This window comes from Tamandua tetradactyla, chromosome 5 (genome assembly GCF_023851605.1).
Source record: "Tamandua tetradactyla isolate mTamTet1 chromosome 5, mTamTet1.pri, whole genome shotgun sequence".
Lineage (NCBI taxonomy): Eukaryota > Metazoa > Chordata > Mammalia > Pilosa > Myrmecophagidae > Tamandua > Tamandua tetradactyla.
The window spans coordinates 45023307-45048872 of NC_135331.1; the positions used below are offsets into that span (position 1 = coordinate 45023307).

At 38.9% G+C, this 25566-nt stretch overlaps 1 protein-coding gene across 2 annotated transcripts in view; it reads right to left on the reverse strand.

Annotated features, from left to right (window-relative positions):
- The window catches only part of IGSF10 (immunoglobulin superfamily member 10), a 67465-nt gene that overhangs the window by 15352 nt on the left and 26547 nt on the right, over positions 1–25566 (reverse strand). For both annotated transcript variants that reach the window (XM_077160780.1, XM_077160779.1), the window contains one exon: positions 24282–25182. In XM_077160780.1, the coding sequence (XP_077016895.1) occupies positions 24282–25182 (901 nt within the window). The remainder of the gene's footprint in view (positions 1–24281; positions 25183–25566) is intronic.

The following is a 25566-nucleotide window of genomic DNA, read 5'->3' on the forward strand; positions in this document are numbered from 1 at the left end:
CCACATAGTCTTACCCGCCCCCAAGACTCACCTCACATGCCCTGCCCCCTGCAAGCCATTGCCAGCATAGAAAGGCTGAGGGCACTCACCCACCCCCAACCCATACAGTCGTGCAACCCTGCTCTGCCCCTGATGAGCTCTGCATACATGTACATCAATTTACAGCCCTCCCAGATCCATGCATCTGCAAGGTTCCTAGTCACACCCCCCAGCTCTGGGCAAGCTCTGACTTGCACATTCGGGTCATACCTGCCCCCAGCCCATGCAAGTGCAACCCGGGCCCGCTGCCTCTGAGCTCTGTGCATGCCCTAGACCCATGCATCTGCACAGCCACATTCTCCTCTCTGCACATGCATTTATGCACTCTCATCTTGACTCCTGCACCCCAACCTCCTGCTCCACAAATGTGCACACCTGTGCCAAGGAGTGGGGCAAGTGCCCTGTTCCCACACCTGGCAGGTGCTCATGTGCAAATTGTGCTACATAGCCCCTGCCCTGCACACATGCCCATCTGCCCCAACCCCCTCCACACCTGCACACCCACACCAGGCCACCACCTAACCAACACCACCCCCACCTGACCCATGTTCCACAACCCCGCTGACCTGTACCCACCACTACACACTCTCACATCTGCATCCAGGGCCCTCTGGACCCCTCCCCCGTGCAAGGACCCAGCCATACCCTGCCCCTTCCCCCATGCTCCAACCTCTGTGCCATTGACCCTACACCCTAATACCCATGACAACCAAGCTCCATGTGCCAACTCACATCCTACCTTCACACCAGGCCCCACACATTCACACACCCTCCGCATCCACCTCTCACCATGCTCCACCCATTTCCCCCATGCCACACCCTGCTCCTGCACTCCAAGGTCTGCCTGAGCTGCACCTCATACCCTCAGCTCCCACACTGCACCTCCACAACCCTGCAACCAGCACCCCAGGCTCAAAGGCACCAATGCAGCATCCCCAACCTGTGCCCATCCCTGCGCTACAATGTGTCACCACACTGTTGTGCCCTGCCCTGCACCCAGCATCCTGCTCCACATCCATCCTACAAACACAAAGCTTTAGTCTACTGAAGGAAATCAACTTCCAAAGTAAACCCATCAAGATATTTACATGCCTCAAAGACAACAGAAGTTTACTAAGCATATCATGATGCAGACAGATAAAGCCCAGCCTAATGACCAAATTAAAACACTGGAGGAGACACAGACTTTGGAACAACTAATCAAAGATGTTCATATAACTCTACTAAATAAAATAAACAGGATGGCTAATGACATAAAGGAGATCAAGAAGACACTAGAAGAACATAAAGAAGAATTTGAAACAATAAACAGAAAAATAGCAGATATCACAGAGATTAAAGATGTTGTAGACCAAATAAAAAATATACTCAAGATACACAAGAGCAGATTTGAAGGGATGGAAGAAAGAATAAGTGAACTAGAGGACAGGATAACTGATTTTGAATACTCAAAATAGCAAATGGCAAAAAAGATGGAGAAATTTGAATTGGATCTCAGGGAAATGATGGATAAAATGAAGCACACAAATATAAGAATCACCGGTGTCCCAGATGGAGAAGAGGAAAAGCTAGTTACCAAATTTGTCTGGAAGGGAATAGCTGAAAGCATCCTAAAACAAGAAGAACAAAGTGGGTGGATTAACACTTCTTTATTTTGAAACTTATTATAAAGCCACAATGGTCAAACCAGCATGGTACTGCACAAAGACAGAAGTTTGACCAATAGAATGAAATCAGGAGTGCAGAAATAGACCAATAAATCTATGGTCCGCTGATTTTTTGACAAGCCCCCAAATCCTCTGACCTGGGAAAAAATAGACTTTTCAATAAATGGGCATGGAAGGACTGGATATCAACAGCCAAGAGAATGAAGGAGGACCTTTACCTTATACCCTATACAAAAATTAACTCAAAGCAGATCAAACACCTAAATATCAGAACTAGCACTGGAAAGCTTCTAGAAAAAAATGTAGGGAAACCTCTTCAAAACGTAATAATAGGAGGTAGTTTCCTAAACTTTATTCCCAAAGCATAAGCAACAAAAGAAAAACAGATACCCGGGAACACCTCAAAATCAAATGCTTCTGTACCTCAAAAAATTTTGTCAAAACGGTAAAGAGGCAGTCAACTCAATGGGAGGAAATATTTGGAAATCACACATTGGATATTGTATAATATACACTGATATCCTGTATACATAAAAGAAATCATACAACTCAAAAAAAACCAATCAAATAACCCAACTATAAAATGGGCTAAAGATATGAATAGACTTTTTTTTCTGAAGAGCAAATACAGATGGCTCAAAATTACATGAAGAGATGCTCATTTTCATTATCTGTAAGGGAAATGCAGATCAAGACTACCATGAGATATCACCTCACACCTATAAGAATGGCTATTAAACAAACAGGAAACTACAAATGTTGGAGAGGAGGTGGAGAAACTGGGACACTTATGCACTGCTGGTGGGAATGTATAATGGTATAGCCGCTATGGAAGACAGTTTGGCGTTCTTTAGGAAACTAAATGTCTAGTTGCCCTATGACCCAGCAATAGCATTACTTGGAATATACCCAGAAGAGCTGAAAGCAATGACACTAACAGACATTTGCACACCGATGTTCATAGCAGCATTATTCATGATCGCCAAAAGATGGAAACAATCCAAACGCCTGTCAACAAACGAGCGGACTAACAAAATGTGGTATATACATACAATGGAATATTATGCAGCAATAAGACAAAATGACATCCTGAACCACATGACAAGATGGATGAGCCTTGAGGACATAATGCTAAGTGAAATAAGCCAGACACAAAAGGATAGATACTGCATGACTCCACTTTCCTGACCATGGTAAAGGTAAAATCAGAGGTTTATAACACAGAATATAGGGGACTTAGAAATAGATAGAAGCTAGAGATGGGTGAATAGTTAGCTAATGAGGTTGAGCTCAAATATAAGGAATAGATAGAAATGAAGGTGGTTCACTAGTGGGTCTATAAGTAATATTACCATATTGAAGGTAAACGTGATTGAAAGGGATGGTATAGACCTATGTGTCCCACTGATTAAACCTACAAATATAAATAAGTTCTTGTGGGAGCTATCTCAAAGGTATGCTTCTTGTGCAAAGAGTATTTAATTACAGGGTACAGGGGGGAACTGCTATTGCATGCTATGAGCTATGTTCATCAGCACTACTGCAGCAACAGCAGAGATAAATAATAGAGGGAGGGACAAGAGTTCAGGGGAGGTTTAGATCTCCTATGTGGCGAGGGTGTGTTTATTGGTTTTCTTTCTCTTGGGAACAATGAAATTATCTAAAATTGAGAATGTTGATGGACTGTGGACTTTGGGCCCTCTACATGATGCCCCATGAATGCAGGTGGCTGAAGGATGCACTGATGGAGAAGTAGATTGGTGAACAGTGGTGTACAGATATGATCGAATATTGTGTTGCTACAAAAAGGAACAATGTTGTGAGGCATGCCACATTGTGAATGGACCTGTGGGGCATTTGGTGAGGCAAAATAAGCCAGAACAAAAGAGCAATTATTGTATGGTCTCCTTTAAGAAATGGTTATAAGAAAACAGGGGCCTAGATGGTAAGCTCTTACAGCAGGCACATTTATTCCAGAGTGATAACTATTATTTCTGGATTTTGAGAGAGTGTTTTATATATGTGTAAGCTGGTATTTAGAGATAAGAATGAAGCCAATAAGGTCAGGTTTGAGATAATTCAGAATACAGTGGTAAGGAAGACAATGCCTGTATTTTAGAACCTCACCTACTCTTTAAGACCAAAGGAAGAGAGGTCTATTTTGTCCAGAACCTAAACTTTCTGTAACATATAATGTAACTCAACCTGTCTGGATAGCTCATTTAAACAATCAAAGCACAGGGAGCCCAGAATAAGAATGAGGGCCTTTAATCCTGTACAGCTTAATGTAATGCCTGGGTACATCCTAGAATATATTAAGCAAATAATCAGAAAGTTTTGGCAAAGGCCTTTGCAGGATGGGAGAAAAAATATAGAAGTATTAAACTTTACCATCAGGGAAACCCCTGATACTGTTTCAAACATTAGGGGCACCCAAATCAATAGGCCAAGCCCTGGATCTTTAGGCTTGTTCCTGAGAAGCTTATACATATATAGTGGAGAAGCTTAGCCTACCTATAGGCATGCCTAAGAGTTACTTCTGGAGGACCGCTTTTGTTGCTCAGATATGGCCTCACTCTCTAAGCCCAACTCTGCAAGTGAAATCACTGTCCTCCCCACTATGTGGATGTGGGATCAACAATGCCATCCTGACCAAAAAGGGGGAAAGAAGTTTGAAAAATAAGGTATCAGTGGCTGAGAGAGTTAAAATAGAGCCGAGAAGCTATTCTGGAGGTCACTCTTATGCCAGCTTCAGTTAGACATTGCTACCTATCATAACTTGCCAAACCCCAACTAAAACCATTCCAGCAAATCCTAAACACCTAAGAAAAACATGTAAGATTCTACAAAGGTTCCATGCTCTAGGGAAGCTTTCCAGAAATCTACAACCTCCAGTTGGGTCTCTGGACCAGATAAGTCCTGAAATGCAGAGCAGCCAGCCTCTCCAAAACATCAGCTAGTTCCATTTCCCTATCCCATAAAATCGATAGCCCCTTCCAACATGAAAAAGTTAGAATGGCCATAGCCAAAACCATAAAGAGTGGGGGAAAGATCAAAGGTGATGGTGGAGTTATACAGAGAAGGCAGGGTTTAACAAACAAATACGACTGTTTTGTATATATGTTATTTTTCACAAAAAGAAGAAAAAGTGGACTGTGATGATAAAAATATTTATTCTTTCTAGCCTCCAATGTTCTGGAGCAGCTAGAAGGAAAAATCTAAGATGATGGTATGGTAGCCCATGACAAACTCTGGGATCTGTCCTGTAACTATTTGCTGAAGAGTGCTTTGAAACTATTGCTTTTTTCCTTTCTTTGCTTTGTACATATATCATATTATACAACAAAAAGTTAAAAATGGATTTTGAAATTTCTTTTTTTTTGCACGTTATATTTTGCAATTAAATAATGTTTTTTTTTTAAATAAAATTCCCAACAAAGAAAAGCTCATGACCAGAAGATGGCTTCACAGATTAATTTTACCAAAAATTCTAAGGAGAATTAATACCTATCCTGAAGAAGATCTTCCAGAAAATTAAAGAAGTGGAAACACTTATTTATTTATTATATGAGGCCAACATCACCCTCATAGCAAAGCCAGATAAAGATATAACAAGAAATGAAAGTTACAGACCAGCATCTCTTATGAACAGAGATGCAAAAATCCTCAACAAAATATTAGCACACTGAATTCAACAGCAAATTAAAAGAACTATATATCATACTTATTATACCACTATTAAATAGGAAATTGCAAGTGCTGGAGAGGATATGGAGAAATAATAGCACTTATTCACTGCTGGTGGGAATGTAAAATGGTACATCCACTGTGGAAAATGACTGGGCAGTTCTTCAGAAAGTGAGGTATAGATTTGCCCTATGATCTGACGATCCCACTATTCAGTATATACCCAGAAAGCCTGAAAGCTGGGACACAGACAGACATTTGCGCCTCAATGTTCATAGTGACATTATTCAAAATTGCCAAAACATAGAAACAATCCAAGTGTCCATCACCAATGAATAGGCAAACAAAATGCGTTACACAATGGAATATTATTCAACAGTAAAGAGGAACGAAGCCCTTTAAGTAAGGGACAACATGTGACAACTTGCATGAACCTTGAGGCCATTATGTTGACTGAACCAAGTCAGACAAAAGGACAAATATTATATGATTCTGCTTATATGAACTGATTATAATATGTAAACTCACAGGCACAGAATCTAGAAGATAGGTTACCAGGAGACAGAAGAAAGTTAGCAAATAGAGAATACAGAAGGGGAGTACAGAATGGAGAATAAAAGATGGACAAAATGCTTAACTAGGTTGAATTTTAACACGTGGAAATGGACAGAGTTGATGGTAGCACATTGTGCTGATTTGAAACTGTTATGTACCCCAGAAAAAGCCATGTTCTTCTAATTCATGCTTGTGGGTGGAAACTTTGGATTAGGTTGTTTCCTTGGAGATGTAATCAACCCAATTCAAGGTGGGTTCCAGCTCTGTATAAGAGGGAACCAGAGACGTTCGGAGACAGAAAATCCTTGGGAGAAAAAAAGTAAGGACACACAGAAGTACAGGGAAGAAGCCACTGGAATAAGAAGGTGCAAGCAATGCAAGCTGGGAACAAAGGACGAGCAGACGTCCCCATGTGCCTTCACATGTGACAAAGGACCCCCATAGGCTAACAGCCTTTCCTGAAAGATGGTATCTTCTTCCTGAAGTCTTAATTTGGTCATTTTCATAGCCTTAGAACTGTAATTTTTTTCAGTTTTCAGTCACATTTCATTATTTTTCCACGTGAGTATCCTGCTATTGCAGCACTATGTATTGAACATTTCTTTTTTTGTTTTTATTTTTGCTTGTTTGTTTGTCTTTCGGGAAGTACACGGACTGGGAATCGGGCCCAGGTCTCCCGCATAACAGGTGAGAATTCTACCACTGAACCACCCTTGCAACCCCTAGAACCGTAAATTTGTGACATAATAAATCCCCTTTGTAAAAGCCAATGCATTTCTGGTATATTGCATTCTGGCAGCTTTAGCAAACTGAAACACACAGTATGTTGAGTACAATTAACAGTGCTGAATTGTGTATGAATGTGGTTGATAGAAGTTTAGAGTCATATATCACCAGAAGGAGAGCCAGGGGTTAAAACTTGGGATTTTGTAATTCAGTAAATCTTGTGGTAGATGTTGACTGAGATTACAGAATATTAAAAAATTCTTCCATGAACGAGAACGAATGTACAAAACAAGGAGTTAATAATAGAGGGGTATTTGGGCATTAACAGTAGTATCTTCATATTCTTTCATTAATAGTAACAAATATACTACATCAGTGCTGGGGATCAGTGATCAGGGGGATAAGCAGTATGGAATGTTTTGAGTTTTATTTTTTATGAGTAATGAAAATGTTCTAAGATTGATTGTGGTGATGAATGCACAATTGTGACGAGACTATGAGACACTGTATACGTTGGACGGACTGTGTGGAATGTGAACATATCTCAACAAATCTGCATTAAAAAGGGGAAAAAAGGGATTATATACCAAGATTAAGTAGGATTTATTCCAGGTATGCAAGAGTGGTTTGACATAAGGAAATCAATTAATGTATAAGATTACATTAACAGAATAAAGGGGAAAATAAACACACACATGAATATCTTAATGGATGCAGAAGAGGCATTTGATAAAATCCAACATCACTTTCTTGTTAAAAAACACTTGAAAAACTAGGACTAGAAGGGGTGGGCCGCGGTGGCTCAGCAGGCAGAGTTCTCGCCTGCTGTTCTGGTTTGCTAGCTGCAGGAATGCAACACACCAGAGACAGACTGGCTTTTAATAAAAGGGGATTTATTTTGTTAGCTCTTCAGAGGAAAGGCAGCTAACTTTGACTGAGGTTCTTTCTTACGTGGGAAGGCAGAGGGTGATCTCTGGTGGCCTTCTCTCTAGGCCTCTGGATTCCAACATCTTTCCCCAGGGCGATTCCTTTCTGCATCTCCAAAGGCCTGGGCTGAGCTGTGAGTGCTGAGATGAGGAATGCTGAGCCACTTGGGCTATGCTACATTGCGCTCTCTCATTTAAGCACAATTAAGTCAAACATCATCATTGCAGCAGGCACGCCTCCTAGCGGACTGCAGATGTAATCAGCAACAGATGAGGTTCATGTACCATTGGCTCATGTCCACAGCAGCAGAACTAGGTGCCTTCACCTGAACCTAACTACCACACCTGCCACACTGGAGACCAGGGTTTGATCCCTGGTGCCTGCCCATGCAAAAAAACAAAAACAAACAAAAAAATAGGAATAGAAGGAAGCTTCCTCAACATGATAAAGAGCATAGTCCACAGCTAACATCATACTCAATGGTGAGAGAATGAATGCTCTCGCTCTAAATTAATCAGGAACAATACAAGGATGCCCACTGTCACCACTGTTATTCAACATTCCAAAACAATTAGGCAAAAAAAGAAACAGGCATCCAAATCAGAAAGGAGGAAGTAGAGTTCTTCCTGTTTGCAGATGGCATGATCCCACGTACAGAAGACCCTGAAAGGTCCACAACGAAGTTCTTAGAGATAATGAATGAATTCAGCAACGTGGCAGGATACAAGATCAGTACCCAAAAAATCAATAGTGTTTCCATGCACTAAAAATGAGCATTCAGAAGTCGTAGTCAAGGAAAAAATTCCATTTAATAGAACCATATATCTAGGGATAAATATAATCAAGGATGTAAATGATTTATATACACAGATATCTACAAAACACTGCTAAAGGAAATCAAAGATCTAAATAAATGGAAAGATATTCTGAGCTTGTGGATTTGAAAACTAAATATTGTGAAGATGTCAGTTTTACCCAAGTGATTTACAGATTCAATGAAATCCCAATCGCAATTCCAACAACATTCTTTGCAGAAATAGAAAAGTCAATCATCAAATTTATATGGAACAGTAAAGGGCCCCAAATGATGAAAGCATTTTGAAAAGGAAGAATGAAGTTGGAGGACTCATGCTTCTCAATCTTAAACCATATTACAAAGCCACAGTAATCAAACAGCAAGGAACTGGCACGAGGACAGGCATGTAGACCAATGAAATAGAATTAAGAGCTCAGAAATCAACCTCACAACATTTATGGCCAACTGATTTTTTTTTCTTTGCATAGTAATTGCATTAAAAAAATATAGAAATAATGAATTAAATCGAAAGTCATCATTAGAACATCATAGTAATAGTAATGAAAGGCCAGCTCTATGGGTGAACAAACACGGTATTTACAAAGTTCCAAAGTATCTCCTACAAGATATTTCTTCATTGCAAAGGGAGAAGCAACACATTCACAGTGGGGAAATCTTGCAGATACCACCTTAAGCAAGTGATCAATGTTTATATCAACAGAAAGATATATAGACATCATTGAGTTCCTGTCAGGAGACACTAAAGATGGTACATAATTGTCAAACAAACTGAAATTGATGGTCACTGGGCAAAATGATTGACCAGTATTCTTCAGATTTGTAAAAGTAACAAGAAATACTTTTGGACTGTCACAGTACAGAAGAGACTAGGAAACCTGAGTAAATGATTTGTGTGATCCTGAATTGAATCCAGGAACAGAAAAAAAAACATTGTTGGAAAAGAAAAATTGGCAAAATCATATAGTTAATGGTATTGTAAAAATGTTAATTTCTTAGTTTTGATAATTTTACTAAGGTCTGACAAGATGTTAATATTGGGAAAACTCAGGTGAAGCATATATGAGAGTATTCAATGTTGTTCACATAACATTTTTGTAATTCTAAAACTATTTAAAATAAAAAAGTGAGAAAAAAGTCATTGACCACTGCATAATATGTTCTCTATTGAACTCACAAAAACTAATACATTGACAATATTTTGGCAATCAGTGATTAACTAATTCAGTCAAAAATGTGAAAATTATAAATACATTTTATTTGTTTATATTGATCAGAATAAGAAAGGGTTGTCTTGGTCTCAGATGGCACACATTTCCTTTTACCAAATCTGATCACATACACTCACATAAATTTGCATTATTTTAGAATGTGGTATGCGATAAATATTCTATCTGCACAAATGTAAATGATGAGCAATGTACCTGAATATTTCTTAATTTGAACATGAGATACCATCATAATATTGATATACCTCATACTCATTTAAATCAGTTCTACTTCTATCAAGAATGTTCTAATTGGGTATAGAGAGTACATTGATTTTTCAAGTAATAAATTAGCAGACTAGAATAGCAGGGATTGTGTTCTCAGAAAAAGCAAGAAGGAGAAAGATGGGGAGGCAAACAGAAGGGAAGTGGATAAAGATGAAGTCAAAGAAGGAATTAAGTTTAAGTAGGGGTATAATATGTGTGAATCATGTTAAGCATATTGATGAACTCATTTCATTTTCACAGTAACAATGAGGTTGGTTTTATCATTATCTCAATTCTGTACCTGAGAAAACTGAGATATAGAGAGGTTAAATACATAGTCAGGTTCACGTGCCTATTAGGTATCAGAATTAGAATTTATTGATACTCACTTAAGAAACTTCAATCTTAGCCAAAACTTCATAATAGAAAGCAATCTAACTAAACACTTCATTGGACAATTTCTTAATAAAACAGTGATAATTTGAGGGAAAATGAAGCTAAGACATGAGATATATTTAATATCTAATAACTCTAAATGAAGTTTGATCTTATTTATTTTTTTTTACCTTCTTTAGCAGTTGCTGTATGGGGTAATGCTGTCTCGGGTGCACACTTACAGCCAAAGTTCCGGGGAACTACCAGACTAAGACCTCAGCATCTCAGAAGTTAGAAATAACAGTTAAATTCATGAATAGATGTGACTACTCTAAGAGCTTACAATCTAAGAGACTTTACAATAAGCCTTACTGCACATTCTGTATTCCTTAATTGGTGACTGCCCCATCTCCGCCCATGTTCTAGCCTCTGATAAATGTTCTTTCAAAGTCAATTCACATAGTTCACACATTAGAGTTAATCCATATTGGTTGGGCCTTCTGATATTTGTCTTTCCATTTCTTGCCTATTTCACTCAATAGAATGTCCTCTGGATTCAAGAACCCGGTTGCATACCTCACACCTTCTTTCTTGCAGCCACTCAGTATTCCATTGTATGCACACACCACAGTTCACCCTTCAATTCATCAGTTGATGTACTCTTTGGCCACTTCCTTCCATTGTAAATTGTGACTATGGCCACCATAAACACATGTCCATTCATGTCCCAGCTTTCAGTTCATACAAGCATGCAGCAAATAAATGGCCTGTAGGATCATATGGCCACCCTGTGCTTAACCTCAGTGGAGCCACTACACCGCCGTCCAGAGGGGAAGTACCTTTCTGCTTTCCTACCAACAGAGAATAGCGATAGCTCCCTCTACATCTTCTCCAGCACTTTTATCTTTCCGCTTATTTTTAAAAATCTTTCTTATTGTATAGCATAACATATATACAAAGCAAAGAAATAAAAGCAATCATTTTCAAAGCACTCTTCAAAAAGTGGTTACAGGACAGGTCCCAGAATTTGGTCATGGGCTATGTGCCAGTTTGAAAGGATGTATGTACCCTAGAAAAGCCATGTTTTAATCCTAATCCATCTTGTGGGAACAACCGTTTCTTTTAATCCCTATTCAATAATGTAGGTTAGAAACTTTAATTAGATTATCTCCCTGGAGATGTGACTCAATTGAGAGTGGTTGTTAAACTGGATTAGGTAGAGATGTGACTCTATCCATTTGGGTGGGTCTTGATTCATTTACTGGAGTCCTATAAAAGAGGAAACATTTTGGAGAAAGCCAGGAGATTCAGAGAGAGCAGAGAATGCTGCAGTACCATGAAGCAGAGAGTCCACCAGCCAGCGATCTTCGGAGTTGAAGAAGGAAGATGCCTCCCGGGGAGCTTCATGAAACAGGAAGCCAGGAGAGAAGCTAGCAGATGACGCCGTGTTCACCATGTGCCCTTCCAGCTGAGAGAGAAGCCCTGACTATGTTTGCCATGTGCCTTCTCACTCAAGAGAGAGACCCTGAACTTCACTGGCCTTCTTGAACCAAGGTATCTTTCCCTGGATGCCTTTGATTGGACATTTCTAAAGACTTGTTTTAATTGGGACATTTTCTCAGCCTTAGAACTGTAAACTAGCAACTTATTAAATTTGCCTTTTTAAAAAGCCATTCTGAAAAAAGCCATTCTGTTTCTGCTATATTGCATTCCAGCAGCTAGCGAACTAGAACAGGCTACTATATGATCCTCTCATATTTTTCCTTCTCCAGAATATACAAGGATAGAGGGCTTAAATACCTTTTTTTTTATCATCACAATCAAATTGCTTTTCCTTCTTTTTTTTGTGAACAATAACATATATACAAAAAAGCTAAAAATTTCAAAGCACAGCACCACAATTAGTTGTAGAACATATTTCAAACTTTGACATGCGTTACAATTTCATAGTTTTAGGTTTTTACTTCTAGCCGCTCTAAAATACTGGAGACAAAAAGAGATATCAATTTAATAATTCAGCATTCATATTCATTTATTAAGTCCTATCTTCTACCTATAATTCCATCATCACCTTTGACCTTTCCATACCTCTCGTTGGGGTTGTTTGGGCTATGGCAATTCTAGCTTTTTGATATTGGAAGGGTCTGCCACTAATATGTGGTAGGGAGATGGAACTATCTGATGTTCTGGAGAGGCTGGGCTAGGTTTCAGGACTTACTTGGAACAGGGACCAACTGATTTTTGACAAGGAGTAAAAGACCACTCAATTTGGAAAGAATAGCTCTTTGACAAATGGTTATGTGAAAACTACCTCCATTTGTGAAACAATGAAGGCAGATCCTACTTACACCATATACAATAAAGAAAACGAACTCAAAATATATTAAAAACAACAACAACAACACCTAAATGTAAGCCAGAACTATAAAACTCCTACTAGAGAACACAGGGAAGCATCTTCAGGATCTTGTACAGTGGTGTCTTAGCTTTCACATCCAACCACAAAGCAACAAAAGAAAAATTAGATGGAACCTCATCAAAACTCAAAACTTTGGGTGGGCCACAGTGGCTCAGCAGGCAAGGATGCTTGCCTGCCATGCCAGAGGACCCGGGTTCGATTCCCAGTGCCTGCCCATGTTAAAAAAAAAAAATCAAAACTTTTGTGCCTCAAAGGACTTTATAATGAGAATAAAAATAAAAAGTACAGAATGGGAGAAAATATTTGGAAACCACATATCTGATAAAGGTTTAATATCCAGAATTTATCAAGAAATCCTTCAATACAAGAACAAAAAGAAAACCCAATTAAAAAGTGGGCAAAAGAGCTCTTTGTCCGCCGGCCCTCCTCTCCCCTCTTCCCCCTCCTGCTCCGGCGGCTCTCCAACCACCATGGTGCCTTCTTCCGCCTTCACCAGCTCCTCCGCCACCAGCCTCGACAGCCTTGCCACCCTCACCTTTCCTCCTCCAGAACAGCTACTGGGGGAGTGGAGACAATACAGAGCAGCTCCCGGAGCCACGACGGAGATCAAAGGGATGGTGTACCCCATCCTGGAACGGCTGACTGTCTGGGAGAACCAGCTCCGGTGAGATCACCGAGGGACGTGGGCTTTCCTGGGCGGGACGGCAAGCGGCCGGAGTCCCTCCCATCCTCCTTCCCAGGCCAGCTGGCAGAATTGGGCAGGTGGTCCCCTTGGGCCATGGAGGCTGGCGTCCCCACCACGCGAGGCCCCCCAGACCAACTGAGAGAGTTGGGTCGGAAATCCCCAGACTGCGGAGAACGGTGACCAGGGGGTCCCTTCCAAACACGTGCCTCCCCGGTCCGGCTGGGAACAGTGCACTCTCCCGGGCTGCGACAGCTGGCACCCTTCCGCCACGCTTGGCGCCCCGGGCCGACTAGGAAATTTGGTCGGGCGCTCTCACGTGCTGTGGCAGCCGGAGACCCTCCCCGCGTTCGGACCCCCGGGCCGGCTGGCACTCTTCCAAGATGCTTCGGCTGCCGAAACTCCCCTACGGCGAGAGTTTTCCAGAGTTAAAGGACCCACAACAACTTTTACTGGTGGATCCCGTAGACAAACGTGTGCCACGAGCGCCACCTACTGGGCAGGATAAGAAAAACAGAACCCAGAGATTTCACAGAAAAATCTTTCAACCTGTGGGGTCCAACACTCAGGGAAATCTGACTAAATGCCCAGACGCCAGCAGAAGATAATGGATCACGCTCAGAAAATTGAAAATATGGCCCAGTCAAAGAAACAAACCAATAGTTCAAATGAGATACAGGAGCTGAAACAACTAATGCTGAATATACGAACAGAAATGGAAAACCTCTTCAAAAACGAAATCGATAAATTGAGGGAGGACATGAAGAAGACATGGGCTGATCAAAAAGAAGAAACAGAAAAACTGAAAAAACAAATCACAGAGCTTATGGAAGTGAAGGATAAAGTAGAAAAGATGGAAAAAACAATGGATACCTACAATGATAGATTTAAAGAGACAGAAGATAGAATTAGTGATTTGGAGGATGGAACATCTGAATTCCAAAAAGAAACAGAAACTATCCGGAAAAGAATGGAAAAATTCGAACAGGGTATCAGGGAACTCAAGGACAATATGAACCGCACAAATATACATGTTATGGGTGTCCCAGAAGGAGAAGAGAAGGGAAAAGGAGGAGAAAAACTAATGGAAGAAATTATCACTGAAAATTTCCCAACTCTTATGAAAGACCTAAAATTACAGATCCAAGAAGTACAGCGCACCCCAAAGAGATTAGACCCAAATAGGCGTTCCCCAAGACACTTATTAGTTAGAATGTCAGAGGTCAAAGAGAAAGAGAGGATCTTGAAAGCAGCGAGAGAGAAGCAATCCATCACATACAAGGGAAACCCAATAAGACTATGTGTAGATTTCTCAGCAGAAACCATGGAAGCTAGAAGACAGTGGGATGATATATTTAAGTTACTAAAAGAGAAAAACTGCCAACCAAGACTTCTATATCCAGCAAAATTGTCCTTCAAAAATGAGGGAGAAATTAAAACATTTATAGACAAAAAGTCACTGAGAGAATTTGTGACCAAGAGACCAGCTCTGCAAGAAATACTAAAGGGACCACTAGAGTCAGATACAAAAAGACAGAAGAGAGAGACATGGAGAAGAGTGTAGAAAGAAGGAAAGTCAGATATGATATATATAATACAAAAGGCAAAATGGTAGAGGAAAATATTATCCAAACAGTAATAACACTAAAAGGTAATGGACTGAATTCCCCAATCAACAGACATAGACTGGCAGAATGGATTAAAAAACAGGATCCTTCTATATGCTGTCTACAGGAAACGCATCTTAGACCCAAAGATAAATATAGGTTGAAAGTGAGAGGTTGGGAAAAGATATTTCATGCAAATAACAACCAGAAAAGAGCAGGAGTAGCTATACTAATATCCAACAAATTAGACATCAAGTGTAAAACAGTTAAAAGAGACAAAGAAGGACACTATATACTAATAAAAGGAACAATTAAACAAGAAGACATAACAATCATAAATATTTATGCACTGAACCAGAATGCCCCAAAATACGTGAGGAATACACTGCAAACACTGAAAAGGGAAATAGACACATATACCATAATAGTTGGAGACTTCAATTCACCACTCTCATCAATGGACAGAACATCTAGACAGAGGATCAATAAAGAAATAGAGAATCTGAATATTACTATAAATGAGCTAGACTTAACAGACATTTATAGGACATTACATCCCACAACAGCAGGATACACCTTTTTTTCAAGTGCTCATGGATCATTCTCAAAGATAGACCATATGCTGGGTCACAAAGCAAGTCTTAACAAATTTAAAAAGATTGAAATCATACACAACACTTTCTCAGATCATAAAGGAATGAAGTTGGAAATCAATAATAGGCGGAGTGCCAGAAAATTCACAAATACGTGGAGGCTCAAAAACACACTCCTAAACAATGACTGGGTCAAAGAAGAAATTGCTAGAGAAATTAGCAAATACCTCGAGGCGAATGAAAATGAAAACACAACATATCAAAACTTATGGGACGCAGCAAAGGCAGTGCTAAGAGGGAAATTTATTGCCCTAAATGCCTTTATCAGAAAAGAAGAAAAGGCAAAAATGCAGGAATTAATTGTCCACTTGGAAGAACTGGAGAAAGAACAGCAAACTAATCCCAAAGCAAGCAAAAGGAAAGAAATAACAAAGATTAGAGCAGAAATAAATGAAATTGAGAACATGAAAACAATAGAGAAAATCAATAAGACCAGAAGTTGGTTCTATGAGAAAATCAATAAGATTGATGGGCCCTTAGCAAGACTGACAAAAAGAAGAAGAGAGAGGATGCAAATAAATAAGATCAGAAATGGAAGAGGAGACTTAACTACTGACCTCACAGAAATAAAGGAGGCAATAACAGGATACTATGAACAACTTTACGCTAATAAATACAACAATGTAGATGAAATGGACGAGTTCCTGGAAAGACATGAACAACCAACTTTGACTCAAGAAGAAATAGATGACCTCAACAAACCAATCACAAGTAAAGAGATTGAATTAGTCATTCAAAAGCTCCCTAAAAAGAAAAGTCCAGGACCAGACGGCTTCACATGTGAATTCTATCAAACATTCCAGAAAGAATTAGTACCAACTCTCCTCAAACTCTTCAAAATAATCGAAGTGGAGGGAAAACTACCTAATTCATTCTATGAAGCCAACATCACCCTCATACCAAAACCAGGCAAAGATATTACAAAAAAAGAAAACTACAGACCAATCTCTCTAATGAATATAGATGCAAAAATCCTCAATAAAATTCTAGCAAATCGTATCCAACAACACATTAAAAGAATTATATATCATGACCAAGTAGGATTCATCCCAGGTATGCAAGGATGGTTCAACATAAGAAAATCAATTAATGTAATACACCACATCAACAAATCAAAGCAGAAAAATCACATGATCATCTCAATTGATGCAGAGAAGGCATTTGACAAGATTCAACATCCTTTCCTGTTGAAAACACTTCAAAGAATAGGAATACAAGGGAACTTCCTTAAAATGATAGAGGGAATATATGAAAAACCCACAGCTAATATCATCCTCAATGGGGAAAAATTGAAAACTTTCCCCCTAAGATCAGGAACAAGACAAGGATGTCCACTATCACCACTATTATTCAACATTGTGTTGGAAGTTCTAGCCAAAGCAATTAGACAAGAAAAAGAAATACAAGGCATCAAAATTGGAAAGGAAGAAGTAAAACTATCACTGTTTGCAGACGATATGATACTATACGTCGAAAACCCGGAAAAATCCACAACAAAACTACTAGAGCTAATAAATGAATACAGCAAAGTAGCAGCCTACAAGATCAACATTCAAAGATCTGTAGCTTTTCTATACACTAGTAATGAACAAGCTGAGGGCAAAATCAAGAAATGAATCCCATTTACAATCGCAACTAAAAGAATAAAATACTTAGGAATAAATTTAACCAAAGAGACAAAAAACCTATATAAAGAAAACTACAAAAAACTGCTAAAAGAAATCACAGAAGACCTAAATAGATGGAAGGGCATACCGTGTTCATGGATTGGAAGACTAAATGTAATTAAGATGTCAATCCTACCTAAACTGATCTACAGATTCAATGCAATACCAATCAAAATCCCAACAACTTATTTTTCAGAATTAGAAAAACCAATAAGCAAATTTATCTGGAAGGGCAGGTTGCCCCGAATTGCTAAAAACATCTTCAGGAAAAAAAATGAAGCTGGAGGTCTCGCGATGCCGGACTTTAAGGCATATTATGAAGCCACAGTGGTCAAAACAGCATGGTATTGGCATAAAGATAGATATATCAACCAATGGAATCGAATAGAGTGCTCAGATATAGACCCTCTCATCTATGGACATTTGATCTTTGATAAGGCAGTCAAGCCAACTCACCTGGGACAGAACAGTCTCTTCAATAAATGGTGCCTAGAGAACTGGATATCCATATGCAGAAGAATGAAAGAAGACCCATATCTCACACCCTACACAAAAGTTAACTCAAAATGGATCAAAGATCTAAACATTAGGTCTAAGACCATAGAACAGTTAGAGGAAAATGTAGGGAGATATCTTATGAATCTTACAATTGGAGGCGGTTTTATGGACCTTACACCTAAAGCAAGAGCACTGAAGAAGGAAATAAATAAATGGGAACTCCTCAAAATTAAACACTTTTGTGCATCAAAGAACTTCATCAAGAAAGTAGAAAAACAGCCTACACAATGGGAGATAATATTTGGAAATGACATATCAGATAAAGGTCTAGTATCCAGAATATATAAAGAGATTGTCAACTCAACAACAAAAAGACAGCCAACCCAATTACAAAATGGGAAAAAGACTTGAACAGACACCTACCAGGAGAGGAAATACAGATGGCCAAGAGGCACATGAAGAGATGCTCAATGTCCCTGGCCATTAGAGAAATGCAAATCAAAACCACAATGAGATATCATCTCACACCCACCAGAATGGCCATTATCAACAAAACAGAAAATGACAAGTGCTGGAGCGGATGCGGAGAAAGAGGCACACTTATCCACTGTTGGTGGGAATGTCAAATGGTGCAACCACTGAGGAAGGCAGTTTGGCGGTTCCTCAAAAAGCTGAATATAGAATTGCCATACGACCCAGCAATACCATTGCTGGGTATCTACTCAAAGGACTTAAGGGCAAAGACACAAACGGACATTTGCACACCAATGTTTATAGCAGCGTTATTTACAATTGCAAAGAGATGGAAACAGCCAAAATGTCCATCAACAGAAGAATGGCTAAATAAACTGTGGTATATACATATGATGGAATATTATGCAGCTTTAAGACAAGATAAACTTATGAAGCATATAATAACATGGATGGACCTAGAGAATATTATGCTGAGTGAGTCCAGCCAAAAACTAAAGGACAAATACTGTATGGTCCCACTGATGTGAACGGACATTCGAGAATAAACTTGAAATATGTCATTGGTAACAGAGTCCAGCAGGAGTTAGAAACAGGGTAAGATAATGGGTAATTGGAATAGAAGGGATACAGACTGTGCAACAGGACTAGATACAAAAACTCAAAAATGGACAGCACAACAATACCTAATTGTAAAGTCATCATGTTAAAACACTGAATGAAGCTGCATCTGAGCTATAGGGTTTTTTTTTGTTGTTGTTGCTTTTTACTATTATTACTACTTTTATTTCTTTTCTCTATGTTAACATTTTATATCTTTTTCTGTTGTGTTGCTGGTTCCTCTAAACCGATGCAAATGTACTAAGAAACGATGATCATGCATCTATGTGATGATGTTAAGAATTACTGAGTGCATATGTAGAACGGTATGATTTCTAAATGTTGTGTTAATTTCTTTTTGTTTTCTTTCTTTCCGTTAATAAAAAAAAAAGTGGGCAAAAGACTTGAATAGACAAAGAAGATATACAAATGAACAAAAAGCACACAAAAAGATGCTCAACGTCATTAGCCATCAGGGAAACGTAAATCAAAACTACAATGAGATGCCATTTCACATTCCTTAGAACGGCTACTACTTTTAAAAAGCAGAAAATTACAAGTGTTGGAGAGAATGCAGAGAAATAGAGACACTTATTCATGCCCATTGGGAATGTAAAATGGTACAGTTGCTTTGGAAGACAGTTGGCAGTTCATCAATGCCACTACTAGGTAAATACACAAAAGAACTGAAAGGAGGGACATGAATAGATATTTGCACACCAGTGTTTATAGTAGCACTGTTCACAATTGCCTCCAAAGAGAATGGAGCAACCCAAGTGTCCAACAACCAATGAAGGATAAACAAAATGTGGCATACATACAATGGAATGTAATTCAGCCAAAAAAAGGGGTGAAGTTCTGATACATGTGACAACATGCATGAAACTTGAAGACGTCACTTACATGTGACAACATGCATGAAACTTGAAGACATCACTTTGAATGAAATAAGCCAGACAGAAAAGGACAAACATTGTATGGTCTAAGGCGAAATAATTAGAATAATCAAACTCATAAAGTCAGAATCTAGAATATAAATTACCAGGGGGTGCAGTGGAGATAGGGAATAAGGAATTAAGGTTTAAAATGTACATGTAAAATGCATTTGGATCAATGGATATGTTTTGGTAATAAATGGTGGTGGTAAAAGCCCAACATCGTGAACATAATTAACAACACTGAAATCTGTATCTAAATGTAATGAAAATGAGAAGTGTTAAGTTTTATATATGATACTGGAATAAAAATTTAAAAAGTAAAAAGCCTTCTATAGAAGTGTACAACACAAATAGTGAATATAAGTTAAATCACGGACTCTAGTTAATAGTACAATTATAAAAATATGCTTTCATAAATTATAATAAATGTTCCACACCAATGCAAAGTGTTAATAATAGGGTGGCATATGGGATTGTTATATTTTATACATGATTCTACTTTAAACCACAACTTTTCTAATAAAAAATAAGTTAAAAAAAGATAGCAACAAAATTATTAAACTGCTCAGTTAGAAAATAAGTTCTACTTTGTTAAAAAAAAAAAGAAAGTATACTAATAGAGGACCCATTAGAAGCTTGATGCAGCATCTGCCCTTTACCTGCAGCTGTAAAGTCACCTGTATCGTCTCTGCATTAGGTTGAATTAAGTGTGGAAAAACATTCGTCTCCCTAAACAGACTGCCTTTACCACATTTAACCACCAGATGGCAGACCTTTATTGGTGAAACTACATTTTCAGAAATAATAGTGGAAATGGAACCATAGGTGCTAAAAACAAGACCAAAGACAGAGATAAAAATCTATGTGTATGCACTTCTAATTCCTGGCAACACAGACTAAGCAGGCAGGGAAAACTGGAGAAAAAAAGTGTGGGCAACCTTTCACAGTTTAACTGCTGAGTCCACAGGCCTCAAGTTAATTTTTATTATCCCACAAACATATCATAAGAATTATACAGAATCCTGCAGCAAAGCATTACAAAAAGTGCCCTTAAAAAAAAATTTTCTTTTCTCAATTGTGAAAGGAACTTTGCAGGTATATAAACTAAGGTAAAACCATAATGCCAGCATCTAATAAAGGGGATGAAAACTGCCAAGTGCTTTGCATTAATTTTTAAATATTTAAGTAGTTCCCAATATACAGATGAAAAACTGATATTTAAGAGATAAGTGACTAGTCTCAGATTACAGGTCTGGTTTTCATGCTTTTGTCTTTTTCACTGTGCCACACTGTCACCTGCCACTATCAAGTCCTAATGCTCTCTGAAATCACTGATTCTCAAACTTGAGCACACACTGAAATCATATGTGCAGGCCGTGATGCCCAGGTTCTACCTCCAGAATTTGACTGAATTGGCATAGTGCAGTCTAAGCATCAGAATTTAAAAAGTTTTCCAGATGATTCTCATATGCAGCAAATTCTGAGACCCACTACAGCTCAGTTCTCAATGCAGAGCCCTATTTGCGGCAGAATCACATGGGGGACTTATGGAAGATAACTATTTCCTGGCTCAACTTTCCAGGGATTCTGATTCAATAGGGCTGACCTGGGATCTGTCCTCAGCTGACTGCTCTGCATAGTTAAGTTTGAAAACTGGCCTCAAAGTTTACTGTGCACCCAGGTCACCTGCAGGCGTCTTGAAAACACCACCACTTATTAAAGCATAACCAGAGTTTCTGATTCAACAGTTTCTCAGGCAATGCTAATGTTACTGGAAGGGGGGGGCTACCTTTTGAGAACCAGTGCTTTAGAGTACCCCAAATCTAGACGTTGTAATGCATAAAAAGAAACAGAACTATAGCTGCTTCTTTTCTGAACTGACTTATAAAAGTGATTCGTTTTCAAGAGAGAGAATTAATTTTTGAAAGCAGAAATTTTCCCTGAGTAAAAGAAATAGAATTCTTTATAAAGGTGCATGGGTAGGCAACATCTACTGTCCCTCCAAAGCAGTGCTTCTCCAACTTTAACATGCACACAATTCACCTGGAGATCTTTTTAATGTGTGGGTTCTGATTCCTCAGGTCTGGGGCGGGAGCTGAAACTCTTAACAAGCTCTCTGGCCACAAAAAGCAAGCTTCCAAAGAAAAGAAAACACAATTCTGCATTGAAATACGGACCGCATAATTTATGTTAAAAGTAAAAGGTGGAGGGTGGGCCACAGTGGCTCAGCAGGCAGAGTTCTCGCCTGCCATGGGGGAGAACCAGGTTCAATTCCCAGTGCCTGCCCGTGCAAAAAAAAAAAGGTAAAAGGTAGATTAGCAGTTCTTGATGGACCAGTAAGAAAATCAAGAAAAGGCCTTTTGGTTTGGATGACAAGCAGGCTTTAAAGTGAAAGCATAGAGTATATTTTGAGCGTTGAGGGGGTAGACTTGGAAGGTATAGTTGTAATGAAGGTTTCCCCATTCTTAGAATCTAAAATAGATTCAAACGTCTAAGGCTAAGAAGTGGGAATCGTGAGGTTTCTATTTTGCAATAAAAGTGTCTTTTTTCCCCTTTCTGTTGAAATAGCGACAGCAGTTAAAAATAGTCTTGCCTTTTTGAGCAAGTAAGTAGCAAAATAATGGGAAGGTTCAGTTAGCTAACAAGTTCCATTCTATGTTTCATAAGTATTTTCCGCAAACACAATAGGAACGGGCTGCTAATTTCTTTACTACTTAATCCTGAAGGATTTTGTCAGAATACCTGGTTAAGATTTATTCTGACATACAAATAACATATTTTAGAACATTTTCCAGACTTCTTTGGATTAACTTAAGAAATCCCCTTACATTTTTTCCTAACTCATGATCAAAAATGTCATTTTCTAAAATTAAGAGAGTGCCCAGTGAATATTTTGGACCTTGTCTTTACAACCTAAATTCTGAAATTTATCCACTGCTTCCATTACAACTGTGGCACCTCTGATATTTCTTACCTGGTGTCTCTACAGGGAGTGAAATTTGTATTCAAAATTACGTAGGACACTGGGCAGTTTCTGGGTAAATGAAAATCATTCCTCTGAGCTTTGGGACCTATTTTCAGGGTATTCATTTCAGAAATACTGGCATTCAACATTAATAATGTGCTTACACTTACTTGAAGATAAAAAAAAATGAGGCATGCTGATATGGTAAAATTAAATACAATGGCAAATCAAGTGGTGCAAAATCTCGATGCCATAAATGGGCATACGTATGATGGATAACAAAAATAACGTGAATTATAAAGTTCACATTTCATAACTGCATTTTTTCCTTTTAAGTAAAAAAATTCAATTCTCAATCAGGTAATTCTGATGACTGATTTGAAAAATTTGAAAATTAATATTCTTTTTTTTTTTGAATGCTGTATGGCAGGTTCACATTTCACTATTTTTCCATGTGAGTGTCCTGTTATTGCAGCACCATTTATTGAATTTTCGTTTGTTTGTTTTGCTTGTTTGGGGAAGTGCATGGACTGGGAATTGAACCCAGGTCTCCTGCATGGCAGGTGAGAATTCTCCCACTGAACTACCCTTGCACTCCCTAACATTTACTTTTGAAATGTAGTTACTAAACTACATTTAATAACTCATTTCCAACACTAGAAAATATTCTTCAACTTCTAGCATGGGTATAATTCATATATATTATGTATATTTTTCCCGCATGGATATTTTCCATTAATGAATAAATAAATGAAATGAAAATACTCATCCCCACATTTTCCTGGCATATTATGGAAAATCATTGCATAAAGTCATGCAAACACCCAAAATGAATAACATTAGCTATGATTATTGCTTTTAAAAGTTAGGATTGAAGCTATGCAGAAAACTAGCCATGAAATGAATATTCATAACCCCATAATAGGCTTATGAGAGAAACTGTGTGTATATATATATTTATATATACAAACATACACACACACAGTGTGGGGGGGATACAGATGAATACATTTAGCTTATGAAAGCCTTAATGTTGTGACTTTCATAAAAGGCTTTCATAAAAGGGAAAAAGAAACTATGTATTGATGATACTAACTTTTAAAATGTTTGATAGGAGACTCCAGAGAATGAAGTAATGGAGTGTGTCTCTCCAGGGCCCTGACTGCATTACAAAAATGCCCTACTCATTTTTATGGATAGAGACAGTATGAATACATTTCCACAGTTATCATTTTAGAACCGTCACAAGTGTGAAGGCAAATGAGATTTTCCATCCTGCTTTTAACGTCATATATACAATAAAAAGTTGGCCCTCAGAGCTAAGCACATAAAAAGCTTGGTTTTTATAGTACAGATGACTTCAAAAGGATTGGGTCTCTTTAGAGAGAATTGCCTTGTTCTGCAGGTAGAGGCCTTCAAACTGCTGCTAGCCTTGCCACGTTACATTTTTCATTTCAGAATTTATACAGTTAAATAGATAAAAGCACAGCACTCCAACACAAAGGTACGGGTTTACCTGTGCCACTGGTCGACAACAGCCTTGGAAGGTAACCTCCAGATTATTTTGGGTTTGGGTTTCCCAGTGGCTGAGCAGTTCAGTAGTAATTTGTCCCCACAGTTCACTTCAGTCCATTTTTGGGATGCAACTTCTATCCTGGGAAGGGTCTCTCGCTCCAGCACCATGAGCATCACCACCCTTCTCTCTGAGCCAGTGGAGCTGGTAGCAATGCACTCATAAATGCCCCTGTCTGATGAGGCCAGGTGTCTTATATGCAGACTCCCATTTGAAAATAAGAACAACTTTGAATTGATAAACTGCAATGGTTTCACTTCGCTGCCATCAGAGAGGACCCAGCGAACACTGGGCTGAGGAGTTCCTTTGGCAGTACAAGGCAGTGTCAAACTTCCACCCCAGGTCCGTACAACAACTTGCCTCTTTTGCTCTAGAATATCAGGTGGGGCTGCGATGACTTGTATTTTCACCAGCAGTGAATCCTGGCCGGCGGGACTGCTGGCCACGCATTTGTAAAAGCCACGGTCATAAATGCTGAGATTATGGATGATCAATGTTCCATCCGATTTCACCAGGGCCTGCCTATTTCCCTCCGACGATTCTGAGACCACTGTTTGGTTTGCAAGAATCCAGGAAATAGTAGGACGGGGCCTGCCCTCAGCTCTGCACTTAAGTTCCACAGTGCTTCCGGAATGAGCTGTGATCTCTTTGGTACGTCTCTCCAGGACCCTGGGAGGATAAGAAACCACGGACAGAGTGACCTGAAGGTGGTCTGTGCCAAGCGGATTGGATGCTGAGCATGAGTACTGTCCACGGTCCTGAATTTCTACCCTCTGGATAGCCAGGGTACCGTTGGGGAGCACCCGGAACCTGCTACGCTCTTTCCCTTTAGACAAATCAAGTCCTGATAAGAAGAAAGAAATGCACAGTCGTAGGTCAAACATTAGATAAAACACATAAATTGTCCAAGTGGATAAAGAGGAAAACTACCTTTTTGTTATGCTACTAAGAACAAATATATCTCATATAAAATTGAGACACCTAATCCTCAGATTACTAAAATGATTCCTGGAATTTTTTATTCACATAATTTAAATTTAAAAGGCAGATGGTTCAAGGCAATAATCATTTTCTCCTTTTCAAATATGTTTTTGAGGCTATGATTTCAGAACATTTCAAAAATTGTTCTTACTTCATATGCAGTTTAAGATCTGGTGAGCAAAAAGAAAAAGTACATGCAAATATAAAATGAGGATGATAATAGTTTCTGTATTTTGGAGAAACTTAA